Genomic DNA, 15,742 nt, shown 5'->3' with positions numbered 1-15,742 from the left:
CTAAAACCATTTCTGGTCAACCAGTATGGCCATTTTCCTGGCTTCGGAAGATTGGTGTCTCATCTATACAAATAGTATTTACTCTGAATTGATTGAACTCGGTATTTTACTAGTTTTCATAGTTTCCACATATTTTCTCATCTCCGTTAAGACATATGAACCAGTGATGACAGAATGAAGTGATTTTTCCAAATGTATACACATTTTTATCTGTGTGGCAAATAAAAATATTGAAATCTGAAGTGTCATTATTACATTTTCAATCATTCTGTGAGCAAATTATGTTCACCAGTAAATGTAAATAGTAAAGCTGTGTTAAAATTTCATTGACTGTCTTTGCATCCCCTTTCATCCTTCATTAAAATAGAGTCTTAACAAGCATTCAGTGCATGCATTTGTGATAAACTTCTTTTAGTTATCTGGAAAATGTTTTTCTTTCAATTTCATGCTAGGAATGTTTCATATGATGCTTCATGTCACTTCTTGAAACTTAGATTTTTAGAATAAAAATTCAACATGAAAAGGGAGTTCTTCCTTTTCTGGGAGTTCTTCTTTATCTTGAAGATATTTTACACTCATTTCAGAATAAGTATACATAAGCATAACCATGCTGAAAAAACAACATTTTCCTCTACAGGTTTATCATCCCATGACAAAAACTGTACCTTAGAGCTGTTAGTGTTATATGTACAAGAGTTGCTTTTTCCAACCTGATTCCAGTTGTCTTCATGCAATGTCATTTTCATAATTTCATTCTGGACTTCATGGTGACATCCTGATGACCGTGGAAGGAATTAACCAGCTGCAAAAATGTCTGAGCTTGTGCTAGAAACCTGCTAATAGTTACAGCAACAGAGAAGACTGGAGGCAGGTGGGGACCTGGATGGGCTCTGCCACTCTCTTTGTCCTGGAACAGCACTACTGCTCAACTGCGATTTCACTTTCTGTGTCTTCAACCCGGGGCTCTTTCAGACTGAAAGGTCTTTTGGTGGTTCGTTGCTCTTATTGTAGCCCTCAGGCACTTTACCTTCCTGCACATGAGAAGTATTTTGAAAGCCTGGTTTGTACCTCTTCTAGAGACCATCTGTGCCATGGTTGGACTGTCTGTGGCCTACATGTTCCCTTAACCTCCTAAACCATTCTGTGCCAGTTTTTTTTGTGTGCGTATCGATGATGTATTAAGCGTAATTTACTTGAAATATCAGCACAGTTCAGAAGAAAATCTTCTAGCTATTAGTAACAAGCAAAAATATGTCCCATATCTCCAGAGCAACATCTAAGACCCAACTCAACCCAAATGGGGTAACTGGGAATGGTGAGATAATATCTGAAGTGTGGGAATATAAACAGCCAGTACACTCCCATGAACTGCAGCCTATACAGTCGTTCTTCCCAGATTTCAGGTTCTCATTGGAGAGTCTTCAAAAAGAAAGGGAGGGTCTTGAATCTGTGTTGGGATTTATACTGTCCTTTGCCAGACATTTTTCACATATTTTGTCATAACTTGTTGGGTGCTTACAAAATGATTTGTAGCCTTTTCTCCCTTTAAAGCAAATCAAGTATGTGTCCTGCATAATCATTTGGTTTGAATTCCCTAACCCCCAAATACATTGCAGGGCACTGGAGTAATGAAATGGTCTTCCATTATATGAATTCAGAAGATACAGGCAGACAGAGATGGAGCTTAAGCTTCTTTGTTATTAACTATTATTCTACATAGCAGGAATAACATTTACTTGGGGATAATATGGTCCTTCCCTATCAGAGCTTTATAAATCTCACTTAAACCTTTCTTTGTTGTTTTGTCTTAATGATGGCACACTGGTGGCATAATCCAGTTTTTTAGGAGAACGATATTGTACAGAAAAAAAGGTCTTATTCATTATCGAGATGATACCAACAAGACAAGAATATTTAGGTGTTACATGATGGAAAACAGGAAAAAAGACATTACCTTGTAAAATGCTGTGTAGCCTTCCCCAGTGCGTCTGTTGTTGCACTCAGTCTGAATTGCCACGTGCCTGAGAAGTCTGTAAAATTTTTAAATGTTCTTAAAAAATAAACAGCAAGCTCCTGTGGAAACTTGATGCAGTCTATCACAAGCTGCAACACACAGTGATGCACCAGCAAGTGCCCCTTAGTAGGGCTTTCACTGACAAGCCTCAAGTTTGCAGTGGTGAGCACGAGGTGACTTGGACTGAGAATGACGAAGGGTCTCTAGAGAAATTACAAGGCCCTTTACAAGGTAGTGGGCTTCTTTTTGTGTTTTCAATACATGACAGATAAATATTCTCATCTTGTTACTGTTACCGTGATATTGAATACCCTATAGAGTTCTGATTTGGTATAACATTCCTCGAACCTCTTACATTATCCACTCACGTACATGCACGAGTCTGTTACAGAATTTTCTGTAGAGATCCCCACAAGCTAAAAATCATTTGTCACCAGTTGCTTCTACATGTGTTTGTGTGAATGTTTGTGTGTGTGTGTTTTTGTTTGTTTTTTTGTAGTTTACTTGCTGGTCTCCCACTTTCCCACAGCCTATCAGGAACATCGCTCTGGTTCTGTTTACGCATACTTTCTTCTGAACTGTTCTGTAAGTACTTTTCACTGTGCTTGGCAGGCACTCAGAAACTTCTGCCATCAGTGTAAGTTAAAGGCCTTGCTACTGGAAAAGGAGGACCAAAATGGAAGGCAATACTCAGCTGAGTAAATAGGTGGGAGATGTTTCTGTTTTTCACTTCAGATGATAACACTTCTGTAGCACCACTGAGCACTTTGCATAGAAACAGACACAAAGCGAATTTTCTGAAGGGCAAATTTTGGACTGTATCTGAAAGGATCAAGTGGTCCTACCATGCGCTAATCCAGTTATCAGAGCAGCTCTGTCTGTTAGGTGTCAGGAGGGCTCAACTAGACCCTTGATGCAAGCAAAAATGATTAGTGTCACAGTACTAAGATTCTTCTGGCTTTGCATAGATTTCCAAGCTACCTTGGGTACTTACTGCATTTTGTGTAGTCAGCCTAGCAAAAGGGCACTTGCATGTTTCAGAATAAAAGCTGTGTTTGTTCAGTCCTTCCTTCTAACTAGTCTTTCCCTTTTCAGGTCTTTTCCAATCATTTCAGATGGGAATAGGACAATATGAACAAGGTTGGCATAGCCTGTTGTATTAGGATCCATTCCTCTCTTTATTTATGAAATAACTCACTTTGTGTTTAAGGCTATTAAAAAACATCACTCTTTACTGAATGGGGTTAAAGCAGAAAAAAGATGGGCATCAGTCTTAATAAAAAAATGCTTAAAAAAATCCTTGGTACCTAAATACAAACTGAAGTCTTAGGAAAAGGAATATTATTAATTGAATAATAATATAAAATAATAAGGAATATTATTAATACGCTGCTGGGATAACATTAGGAGGGAACTACTTAGCATGACTCAGGGCAGTATTATGTAGCATTTTTTGCTTAAAGAGCTCTGGTTTGCTCAAGTCCAGGAAAAAAATCTGGCTGTGCTTCGAACAGGTGAAATCTGTAGTCTGGTTTCTGACTTTATAAGGAAGAGATGTTCTCCCTTCCCTTGACTCAAATGTATGTAGGCTCTCAGAGGCACAGTTTGGAGCCCGCTGCAAAATCGGTGCTTCTCTGTGTCAGAGAAGCTGGACCTGGCACCAGCAAGAAGTGGGTACTTTACTCACAGAACTGGGGGGAAACAATGTTTCATGGCCAGCTCTAAAACTGTGCTCAGCATCATTTAAAGAAGAGTTTTTTCTTCTCAGTTCTTAGCTTTTTCTTCTCAGTTCCTAACTTCTTTCTGGACGGAAATAGTGGTACAAAGGCTCTTGCTCAGGAAGAGAAAGGAGAAGACTGTTTTTTCTAGGCAATCTGTTGGCATGTCCCATTTACTATAAAAGAAATATGAATATATCTGGGATCTCACAACTTCAAAGATTAACATCAGAGCAGACTGTTGCATCAGCACTGACACAAATACTGTTCAGCAGTGGAGAGATGCTGAGTCAATAGTTGTCAGTGCAATGCTCTGATCCACTTGTGAGTCATCATGGCAACAGGAGGAATTATTGCTGTAACCTCCAGTGCAGCTCCAAGTTCAGAAACAATCCATCAGATAGACAAGAAGTCATTTGTGATGTTCAGATTTTGATCTAGCTATTTTAGTGCTTGGGGAGGTAATGCTTTGGCTTTGGTCCACCATCCTATCCTTCTTACATGAGGTTGTAAAATCACATACTTCTGTCTTGACATGATATCATGAGAACAGTTTGTTGTTTGTTTCAGAAGCTTTGGGAAAAGAGGGAAAAGTTGTTCCATACATCCCAGATGTCATAGTAGGCACAAATAAGGAAGCCCATTACCTTGATCCACCACATTTGAGATGCTCATCCCCTTCCACCTGCTCTCCTTGGCTTACCCCTGCTTGTCTTTGTAGGTCTGCTCTGTGCTAAGATAGCTTGTGACATTCTAGCTTGGAGCGTAAACAGTGGAATAAATTTGAAAAATATACATGAATAAAAGGTCAAAACTCTCCCAGGAAAGAATAAAGTTATTTTCTTCCTTTTTTTTTTTTTTTTTAAATGCATAGTTATGAAAAGCATGTTAACCTTTGGGTTTCTGAAGAATTAACTGTGACAACGGTCCAGCTTAAAAATAAACAACTGCTACTCCAAGCAGAGTGTCTAAAGATGCCCAAGTTTATTCTCTTGGTCCTGAAGATCACAAAGTATGTCGTCCTAGCTTTAAAAACTCGTGCTGATATTGCTCATCCACAGCAGCCTGGCAGGGCAGAAATTGCTGGGCTAATTTTTTTTTAGTTCAGTGGGAAAGCAAGGGCTGCTGCATTCTGCTATTGATTTCTTTAATCTTATCTGCTGTCACATTTGAATTTTTCTTTAGAACTCTTACTCTAGAAGAAAGAAAGCAAGCTATAAATGACAAAGTTTTCACAGTAGTAACTGTGAAAAGAAAAACCTGTGGAAAAAGGAGGGACACTTACCATATCTGACTCTGTCAAGGAACAGTGTATTATTGCCAGATCGATGGTCCTCTTTCCACCAAGTTACCTGGAGGAAATAAAATCCCTGTTTCATTTGCAAAGGAGAAGATTCTCTCCTTACATTTTTGAAAACTTCCTATAACAAATGAAATTTGATTTGATTTCAGAGACTTTCCCTTCCAGAGGATTATGGTAAGATGTGACACTGAAGGAAATTCTGGGAAATGGACAGTTCACAAAGAATAAAATGGACATGATTAGCTAATGAGTAATAACACTTTGCATATGATAAAAAGATAAATTATGGTTTGAGAGAATACTGAGTAATATTTGTTATCTGGCAAATGACGTAGAGTAATATTAAGAAAAACTAAAAGGCAAATGCATATGTGAAGCTGTAAGATAAGGCTACCTGGAAGTTTTCTTACGGTAGCCAACTTACACTTACTGCTTCACAATGTGGATGCCCTTTGTTTCACTTCCGTAAGTGAGATCAGTGTTACCACTTCTTTTGTTTTGATGCAGACAAAAAAAATATCATTAACTCTTAGGAGAGCTCTGCTGAATATCAAGGTAAATCACTAACCAGATATTTGGAAAGGCTAGACCTGGGCAGCATGGAAGTTTTATGCTGGTAATTTGACCCTGTAGACAAATGCAATTTACATGTAGAGAGGCTCTAGTAGAATGAAACAGTGAGTCAGACTTGATCATGCAGTAATTCAAGTTGGAAAGGACCTCAAGAGGTCTGTAGTTGACGCTCCTACACAGAGCAGGGTCTAGGCCCCTCTGGGCAACCTGCTCCACTCCTTGACTGTTGTGGAGAAAAATGATGCTCCTTGTGGCCAGTGTGCACCTGTCTTGGATCAATTAGTCTCATTTCACATCCTCTTGCCACGTACCACTGTGAAGAGTCTGGCTCCTCCTTGACAGCCTCATCATAAGCATGCGGGGGCTTCTGGTAGGTCCCCCTGAAGCCACCTTTTCTCCAGGCTGGAGGAGCCCAGCTCCCTCCCTCCTCTACTTACCCAGCAAGTGCTCCAGCCCCGGCCATCCCAGTGGCCCACTGCTAAGCTCAGTCTGGTTATCAACGCCTTGCTTGTACTAGGGGCAGTGGGAGCCAGAACTGGGTGCACTCTTCTAGGTGTGGTCTGATGAGCGTGAAGTAGAGAGGGATAAGCACTTCCCTGGCCCCACTCCTGTCAGTGCAGCCCGGCTGGCTTTCCTTGCTGCACGGCACACTGCTGCCTCATGCTCACCTTGCGTCTACCAAGACCCACGGGGCCTTCCCACCAGGGCTGTGCCTCAGCCGTTCAGTCCCCAGCACGAATTGCTTCAGGGTTTAGTTCTTTCCAAGTGCAGGTTTTGTCCTTGTTGAATTCCGTAAGGTTTCTAATGTAGCTCTTCATGTTTGAAACGGGTATTTATTTCTTTTTTTGGATGGGTCAAATCCTACTCTGAGTGAAATCATTGAACTGAGTAAGCCACCTGTGTAGCTACAGTTTGCCCTAGAAAGTATGCAAATGATAGATTTAATTCTTTAGTATCATTACCATGGATTTAGATGAGAACATCCAGTCGATGTGTATTCCTGCCCTCTCTAGGACAGTAGGATGATGCCTTCTCAATGATCCTCCTCTGCCAGAGAGTTTGTGCTTCCAGACGTGCCAATTGCTCTCAGCAGTGAGAACCTTCATGCTTCATTGCTGAATTTTGTTCTTGCCTTTCCAACAGACTGGCTGTATTCCTCCCCATTTTTCTTACTTCTGTCTTTTCAGTGCTTCCTGTTTTGAAACAACCATGTGCTTTTTTTCTTTGACCTCCCCTGAAATGAATCTTGTGAAATCAATAGTAACATAAAGAAAAGTCAATAAAACGATCCCTGCCATATATTCCAACGAACTCCTTGAGAACTTTTTTCCTTCCTAGTTTAACTTCCTTCAGGCCAAATAAAGCCAAACTTGCCCAGTCTGAGCAGTGTTTGAGTCCTGTACAGCTTTTATTATTGCTGTGACCTCTGTTGCTTGAACTAGATGAATAAACCACATTAGCAGGAAGGAAGAGTGGGCTGAATTTGTCTTATTAGGAACTACATTAAAGGAAAACAAACTGTTGCATATGCCTGCATTGGCCTACATGCATCATTACTTATTTTTCAAGCATGTTGTAAATTCTCATTTCAACTAAATCTACTTATGTATGTTCCCTGGCCAGTGAAAGGCTGACAAACAGCACCTCTTTGTCTCCTTGGTGGCCAACCTGCACTCTGAAAGAAAATCTGTGGACCTTGAAGATGCACAGCTTAAACCACAGAGGAAATCCTTCTCCATTATTGGGCATTACTTCTCAGTGAATAACAGGCTAGATTCAGGTCCAGGGAATTCTGTGTAGACCACGGATCCAGCGTAAGTAGCATCAGTGACAAAAGCACAGGACTCTCTGAAGGCTCTCCTCATTAATTTCATTCACCTTGACATCTGGCATTTGATATTAAGACAGCTTATATTTTGAAATATCCTTCATCCTATTTCTTCCCGGGGGCAACAGCGCTGTCTTCAAGGCCACTTAAAGAAATGCGGAATGGGAATATTTAGCAGCCACATTACTCTGCCATTGCTGGTTGTGCAGATGCAGAGTGTGTGTTCAAGGACTTCCCACAGAGAGGAGAGGAACAGGCAGGTCTCTGTGAATCAGTGCAGGTGAGGAAAGATGAAGTAAACTGCCAGAACTAAGATTTCCTGCATTCTGTTTCCTGAGTCCCTGTAGGAGGAAGCAGTTTAAACAAAACAGTTTCTCCTCTCTTCGTTTTAATGAGGACTAACTCATCAGGCCACATTAACAATTGCAACTCATCGTAACTGACTTCAGCGCTGTTAAAAACACAGGCCGTATTTATGGCCCTTGCAGGGCTTTGTGCAGAGCGAGTTCATTACTGTGCTGTCTGTAGGGGGCACTTAGTGTGCCATTTTAAACAGGCAATAGCCAGCAAGAAAATATATGCTGGGATCCTCTGAAAGACTTGGGCTACTTCATCGGTTTTGAGACAAAATGATTCTCTTCTGCTTGTGGGCCTTGGTGTGTATTAAGCATATAAAAATAACAGTAGTTCCCACTCTTGCAGAGCCTTTGCACTTCACAAACTTTCATAAGTTTCCTAATTGGGGGAAGAAGAAGGACATGACTGGAAATCAGAAATCTGTATTCTTTTAGATTTCTTCTGTGATCAGGAGAAAATCTGTTCATCGTGCTCCTTTTGCTTCCCAGTTCCTGTTGTTTTCTTGGATTTCTGTCACTTAAAAACCCCAAATTTAATACTTTAGATAGAGATTTTCTGGTCTTGCATCTCTACATGCTGCTGCTGTAAAAACAAAAATCTTTTATATCATATATGCCAAAAGGACAGAGGAGTTACATACCCTGCAAAAGACCTAAGAGAAAAGCTTACACCTCTTGATTACTAATTTTGTCCCTTTTCCCCCAAAATTCTTTTCTAACGAATGCCAAAACAGGGTACCTTGCACCCTGCTTTGATTGAGTGTATGTGATTAATAATAGAAAATGTGTGCTAAAAGCAAATCAGAGTTAATTTGGTATATTTTCCTTTCACCATTTTAACACATGAAACTCCCCATAGAGGAGGCCTAGCATGCAATGACTCATGCATTATATAAGTAACTAAAACATTTTATAGTTTACAGAGAAGAATGTACTTGCTCATTATGTGGATGAAAGGAGATTGCTGCATTTCAAATGACATGTATAATTTAGACACTTATTTCTAGGACTGTTTGGAACGGGGAGTGAAGAGAAACTTTAAAATGTTTGAAGTGACTTGAGTGCTTCATAGTTGTTAACGTGACTAGCAAAATACACAGACCAATAACTTTTAAGACTGTGCTAATGGAAGAATGGCTCTGAAACGCTAACATTTTTAATAATAACAGTATTTATTTTAAGACATAAATAGAAACTAGTTTTTGTCAGTCTGTGAAAATCTGCAAAGATGTCATATTTTTTCTGCCACTAGTTATCTGCTGTGCCACCAAAATGGAAAGAGGAATGGGAAATAGTATTTCACGAAGATTAGCCACTCAGTAAGGAAAATGTCATGCCTGCTGCATTTGAATATTTTTGGGAGGATACTTCCCCCATCCTTCTAAATATTAGACCCTAACTACGAAATCCGAGCATGTAAAATTCTGATTTAAACAGTGCAGAGACCATTCAAGTGAGAATTCAATAACAGCATCCTGGCTGTGCATAGGGAAATATTTAGGTAATTGTGTTCGTTTTAGAATATTATGGTAATCTAAATGAGATGCCATTTCTGAAATTTGGAAGCTGAGCAACCTCCAGCTGCTACCATGTTGTGCAAGTTATCTTCATACACTTATGTACTTACATGCTTTAGTGAACGTGGAGCTCATTCAGAAAGCATGATTCTGATTCTATCGCAGTAGTCCCATTGATTTTTTTAACAAGACAGCAGTCTCTGTTTTTCATGGGCTGTTCTTGGCAGCAGCTAGATTTGTGGATTTCTCCAGCAAATTGGGCCAGCACCTTCCCAGATCTGTGAATCTTTTAAGCAAATATAGCTGTTGGATACCTCTGGGCAATGACACTGTGGCAGGTTTATGTCCTAAGTTTTGAGCCCCCTGTAGAAATTAATGAGATCTATGCCTTATAAAAATCTCTCAAAACTGTTGCATTATTTATTTATATTCTGCTTCAAGGACAACACTTTTCAAGCCAAGAGATGACACAAAGGAGCCCTGGGCTGTATAAATATAGAATCTTTTTATTTATTTGGTTAATAGATACAGTACAATTTTTGACTACATAAGAAAGCGTTGTTTTCAGTGCATACATTCTTCAGACAGACAGGAACAGGGCAGACAAACATTCCTTAGTGTTCTGAGCAGTATGTGGCACTTAGTTTATCTTCTTCAAGTCCCTAGTTACTGGGTTTTCCCAGTTTTCATTAGCTGCTTTGACAGCTCAAGGTCTAAGGAAAAATGAATTGAGTAATAAGGATGTGCTGGCCCTTGTGGCCCAGGATTATGAGGCAGGACAAGGGGACACTGCTCACTGTCCACCACGCAAGTCTTCCTGTAACCAGTGTCCTTATGGCATTGTATTTGTTTGGGGTCCCAAATGACCCTGTCCAGTAAGTTTTCTTTTCTACGTTAACAATAATGAAAACAACACCTGCCTCAAAGAAACAAGTCAGTGCCTGTGCTAAACACTTCTTGCTATACAGTGACCAGGATCAAATCCAGAAGTCCTCCCTGAATTTTACTTGCCAAGTTGATTCTGGTGTCATTAGTTAGGCATTTATTTTTAGGTTTTTTTTTTTTTTGGTGTGTGTGGCATGGTATAAAAACAGGAGAATGGATCACAGGGTTTGGCCATTACTATTTGTAGGGAGGGACAAAAGAAATATTGCTACCTTCTGTATTTTTTCTTCAGTTTATCATAAGAAAGAAATAGACTGAGCTGTGAGATCCTGGCCAAATCCTTCATTCGGGAAAACCCAATAATGCTTTACCTTCTTATGTAGCTTTTTGCTAGTGATGTTTCCCTGCTAATATTTCCTGGTGTTGTCCAGTTGGTGCTGGTGGGAGCTAGAGTCCACCGACCCAAAAGTTCACCCTTAGGGCTGGAACGGGGCCAGATCACCTTGGTAAAGCAAGGCAGGACATGGCAAGGCAGTGCCGATGCTCAGCGCTAGGGATCATTGAGAAGAGAAGTCATGAACAGTTTACTGGCCAGTTAGAAGCTGCCATACCGACTAACATTTCCACGGTATACAAGAGCATAAATACAAGGAGAGAAGTGCCTGGCCACTATCCTAGGCAGCTGGCAAGCTGGCAAACTGCAGAGCAGTGTTGATATTAGCGGAACGTCTAAGCAGAGCAGTTTATACCTGCAGGCAGCCTTACATGTGTGTGTCTTCAGCATTTGGTGGGTTCAAATGTCAGTGCTTTCACTGGAGGCTGTTATTCAGAAAGACTTTAGGTTTTTGTCTGGCCTTCCTTGATATCCTGGGCAGATGGTATGAGCCCAGCATCCTGCTCAGGAACCCCTTCTGATGAGGACAGCTTGAAAGAAGCAAAGAGAAACCACATTGTTTGGGAAAGCACTAGGAGAAAGATGAGGTTCACATAGGTAAGACACCGATCTTTGTCTTGCTACAGATATTCAACACTGAAAAATCACAAGAGTTAAAAGCTTCTCTCATTGAGGGAAGTATAGAGATGCTTCCAGGCACATCAGTGTAAACTAGTTTCCTGTGCCTATACTGGAAACATTTTTTATGTGAAAAAAGACTACTTTAGGTTGTCTAGTTCAGCCTCTGCAAGAGCAGAACACATGAAATAGCTGCGAAGATCAGAGTTCTACCCCTGATCTTAGTCAAAAGGCAGAGAAAAGCCGTCAGGGGGCTGTGAAGAACAAATAACCAAGAAATGGGGGAAAAGTAGAGCAAAGAGGAGGTAGGAAACCAGACTGCCAAAAATACCAGCCTGAACAGCAACGTGCAGGTGAAGGCACTTTTCCTTGGAAGCCTACATGACAGGGGCAGGGGAGAAGACAACACCTTTCTGTGGTGAGCTCTGACTTCTTTTGCCCTAATTCTCTAGGGTTACAAGAGGAAAAAAAACAGTCAGAGTAAGCACCATTAAAGAAAACAAAGGTACTTCTTGATACCAGCTACAATTGAGCTCAGTCAGGTTAGTAAAAGCAGGTGGCTGACAAGAGTTGAATAAGAATCCCTGAGAAGTCTGAGAAAATAATCAACATCATATCACTTACACAATTTGGCCCCTTTTCATACTCTAGCAATACACCAGCCTTTAGTTGAAACAGAGGCAATGAAAATTCCTCCCCTTTACCTTGAGCTGCACGAAACACTCCCAGGAATGAGATAAACCTGCCAGATTCCTCCAGATCCCTGTTTCCTAATTGAAACTAAATACCATGGAGAGTAAGTGAGAGCCAGAGACACGAGAGCCAGGAGGAGACCTGCTGTGAAATGGCACTTGTAGGGTACTGTAAACTGGAGCCTGGCCTGCAAGCATTAGTGAAATGTTTAGTAAAGATATTCAACTCTGTTATGTCTGGTATCTTTTGACTAAAATGTTACAAATATTACCGTATAAATGAATCACTATATTTGTTGCTATTGGGTAAACTATATACATCATTGTAAGAAAAGATCAATAATTAAATTAAGGGAGGAGAGAAAAAGACAAACAAAATATTAGTAAATAAAATAGAAAACATATGTTCAATAATACTTTTAGGCAGTATTTTTGCTTGTTACATTTACCATAGGGGAAAAAACCTTCCACTCAAAATAAACGTTGGAAACACAGCCGCCCAAACATCAGTCACTTGCCATTTCCAGAACACCCCAAGGCCATGAGGACAGGCTTGGAGGGTATCCTTGCTCTCCGAAGAAATCGCCATCGATGCTGCTCAAGACAGCTGTTGATTTTGCCACTGCAGAGGAGCCCTGAGCTTCCAGGGGGCTGGCAATGCAACCAGTGCTTTAAAACGTGTCTTGAGCACGTGCGCCTGCACTCTGCTTTCACATCATCTCAGGTGGTGCAGGACAGGCTGGTACACGTTACCAGGAGCCAGAAAGGGACCCGGCTGCCAGCATCCATCAGAGTGTCCTCTTGGGTCCCACTCAGGAAACGCCCTTTGTATTCCTCAGTTTTCGAAGAAACCTCTACAGTTCGTCCTTGATAAAGAGGAAAGACATTGTACTTGCCTCTCTTGGAAGCAGACAGTTCACGCAGCAGTGTTTCCCACTCTTTTTCAAAACAGAGAGCACAGTTGTGTTTTCTTCTTCCTATATGTACTTATTTTAAAGTTTAAAAGCAAAGGTTTTTAAACATAGTTATCTTCTTACACTACATCACAAGGCACAGTAACAAACCATCTCACACTGATGCCATTAACAGTAGAGCTAGACAAACCATATGCACATTTTTTCCTTTTTGCCACATGAATAAATTATTGCAAAAGAAGCGATCCATTATTTGATCAGCGCTATAGGTAGGTATTTTGTTATTTGATGAAAAACTGACCCAATGAGCTTTCTGTGACTCATCAGATGAATTATCTCCCAGTAGTTTCCTCTGTTATTTGACCAGCCCTACTTAATATGTAGGTACTAAAATACAAAGAAGTGCAAAAATGACCATAAAGCAACTACAGATCTCAGCTATCTACCAGGTCCACTATGAATAATGAGCTCATGACTTTCTGCAGGTGATTTCTTTAATATGTCAAATCCGAAGCTGAGGAGAACAAGAAGTACAGTTCCCCAGAGCCGCTACTTCAGATGCTTTAGCATTCACAGTTAACATGGTATGGGGTTTGGAGATTTGTTTTCCCCCTTTGATAATACCTGAGGCTTTTTCTGTTTATTTCAATGCAACCAACTGTAACTGAGCTTTCAGAAATGTTGTCTTCGCTGCTGTGAGGGTGTTTGGGCTGTCTTCACCAAGGTAAAATAACTGTTTGGCAAGTGTTGGATATTTTAGAAAAAAAAACAGTTTGTAATCATTTCAGCTGGTAATCATGAAGGAATATTCTTTCTCTGAAGAAGTCAAATCAGAGTCTCAAGTCTAAAAAGAAAAGAAAAGGGCTGTGCAGACCTTCGAAGAAACTGCACAGAGAGAAAGTCATATGCAGATCTAGGTTTATAACTTAGGAGCTCATAGGCTTGACTGCCAATGAACATCTTTTTCATCTTTGCTTTTTATGCCTGAAAACTAGATACTTTATTCCTTCCTGGTTTTCTACCATCAACTCTGGTTGTTTCCTAGCACGTAAAATGACAAGGATAATTTGTTTAGTTTTGAAGCTGCAGTGAGTACGAGCAGCGCTATGCGCAAGACCTGGGTGTACGTACTGGCAGGCCTTGCCACACACAGCCTTGGGTGGGGGATAACACACTGAATTTCTCAAATGGGAGAAGTGATGATGGTGATCCCTTTGGTCTGACATGATCAGATTGCAAAAAAAGCTTTGAATTACTCATGAGGGGTTTAGATACAGAGGGCATGGCATATCATACCAGTATTTACCTTGGCAAGACAGTCGGAGACAAATATGTGTCACATATGCTCACAGATTAGCATGGGCTAGTATAACCGAGATCAAACTGTTGGGCATCTGCCATAGAATTCAAAGGAAGTGCTTTTGTTTTTTTTGTAAATAATCTGTGTCCAGAAAGGAAGGAGAAAAATGGTGCTATGCTGATGCCTCAAGGGTATATGTGCATGTGTGTGTAACTCTGAGGGTGTTGGTGTTTTATGCACATCCACACAAACGTGTGCTGGGAAATGCTCTCTGCTTCCGCTAAAGAAGGTTCTTAGTTAATGCAGCGATGATGCCTTGCAGTCATTACAGATGCATCCCCATCAAGGTTCCCTATTGCGTGTATGTTAAATAAATTGTTGTTTGGACAAGGAGGAAACACAGGGAAACATTTAAGCACGTTGTGTGCCCTGCCAGCCCAAGAGACCAGCCTGCCTCTTGATACATGAATACTGGCTGCTTTCTGGGTGCTGTATCATTTTAGGAGTGGATCCTATTGGCAGTGGAAATTGCTAAATCACAAATTGTAACAAAAATATTTTGGATTTCAAAATATTTCAAAAACATTTATGGAAGGTGAATTCCCACGTTAAGAAAAATTTAATTTCCGGATTTTCTCCAAAACATTACAGTTTCTGGCTGTTGTTTCCAACTGATCCCTTACAACATCATCCTAAACAATCCCTGCAGGATGTGTGCAGGACCAGCAGAATGAATCTTGTTTTCACAGCTAGCTTGACATGACTTGTGGTGACTCTTACAGAGCTAATCTGCAAATGCCAATGAACAGTCCCAGCTAGGAAGGAAGGATGGGAACACTTGGGGCTTACAGATCCTAATTACAATTCTGATAGACAGAATTTTAATTCACTGCATGTGTTGCAATAGGCCTTTAAAGATAACATGGAGGATGCTCGTAAAGTGCTTCTGTTCACATCAGAGATGTGCCAGAAGAAATGTGAACCAGTGTGCTGTCAGATTTCCCTTGTGTTTTCACCCAAACCCTGTATGGAGGCATGTAAGAATCTAGCATGGTTAAGAGAGGAGCAAGAGGCCCTGCCTCAGGGTGGGCTGATTACACTGGAGGTGCAGAGTAGTGAATGACGGAGTTGTAATCTGGAGGTGGGCTGTGGCATTCCAGGTTGGGATCCATAGGAAGGAGAACAGAGTCTTCCAGTGTGAAGTCCATGGTGTCCTCTTCAACCTGCACTGCTGGCTGGTATTTGACAGCCTCACGCTCGTGGTCAGATAATATGGATTCTTTGCTCTTGCTAACAGCTCTCCGCCTGTTGAGAACAAACAATATAATATATTGATCCTGTCTCCTTAAGTTTTTGTCTCCCCATGTAATGAATAGTCAAAATTATTTAAAAATATATACATATATAAAGCACTTCAATTTAACTTTGCAGCATCCTGTAAGACAGTGACATTTTACAAATTGGATAATAAAACTGAATTAGGTATTTCAGAGAACTCAGTGTAATAAAAATAGATTTACGAGAAAATCCAGGAGTCCTGATGCCCTGTCTTCTTAGCTTTATACTTTTCAGTGTATTGTATATCTTAGTTATAAATGCACCCGTCCTATACATACGATATTTTTCTCTC

General features: G+C 40.5%; 2 protein-coding genes across 4 annotated transcripts in view; one reads left to right on the top strand and one right to left on the bottom strand.

Annotated features, from left to right (window-relative positions):
* LOC308177135 (uncharacterized protein) overlaps positions 1 to 15,742 on the top strand; it is a 302,639-nt gene that overhangs the window by 87,760 nt on the left and 199,137 nt on the right. The window lies entirely within an intron of this gene.
* Positions 9,796 to 15,742, bottom strand: part of LOC308177116 (vascular endothelial growth factor receptor kdr-like) — a 137,653-nt gene continuing 131,706 nt past the window's right edge. For all 3 annotated transcript variants that reach the window (XM_080553854.1, XM_080553856.1, XM_080553855.1), the window contains one exon: positions 9,796 to 15,417. In XM_080553854.1, the coding sequence (XP_080409980.1) occupies positions 15,207 to 15,417 (211 nt within the window). In that variant the 3' untranslated portion in view covers positions 9,796 to 15,206. The remainder of the gene's footprint in view (positions 15,418 to 15,742) is intronic.

Source organism: Anser brachyrhynchus (assembly GCF_964034855.1).
Source record: "Anser brachyrhynchus genome assembly, chromosome: 13".
NCBI classification, from domain to species: domain Eukaryota; kingdom Metazoa; phylum Chordata; class Aves; order Anseriformes; family Anatidae; genus Anser; species Anser brachyrhynchus.
Note: the sequence above shows the minus strand (reverse complement) of the source record. Positions and strands in the feature narration are given on the sequence as shown.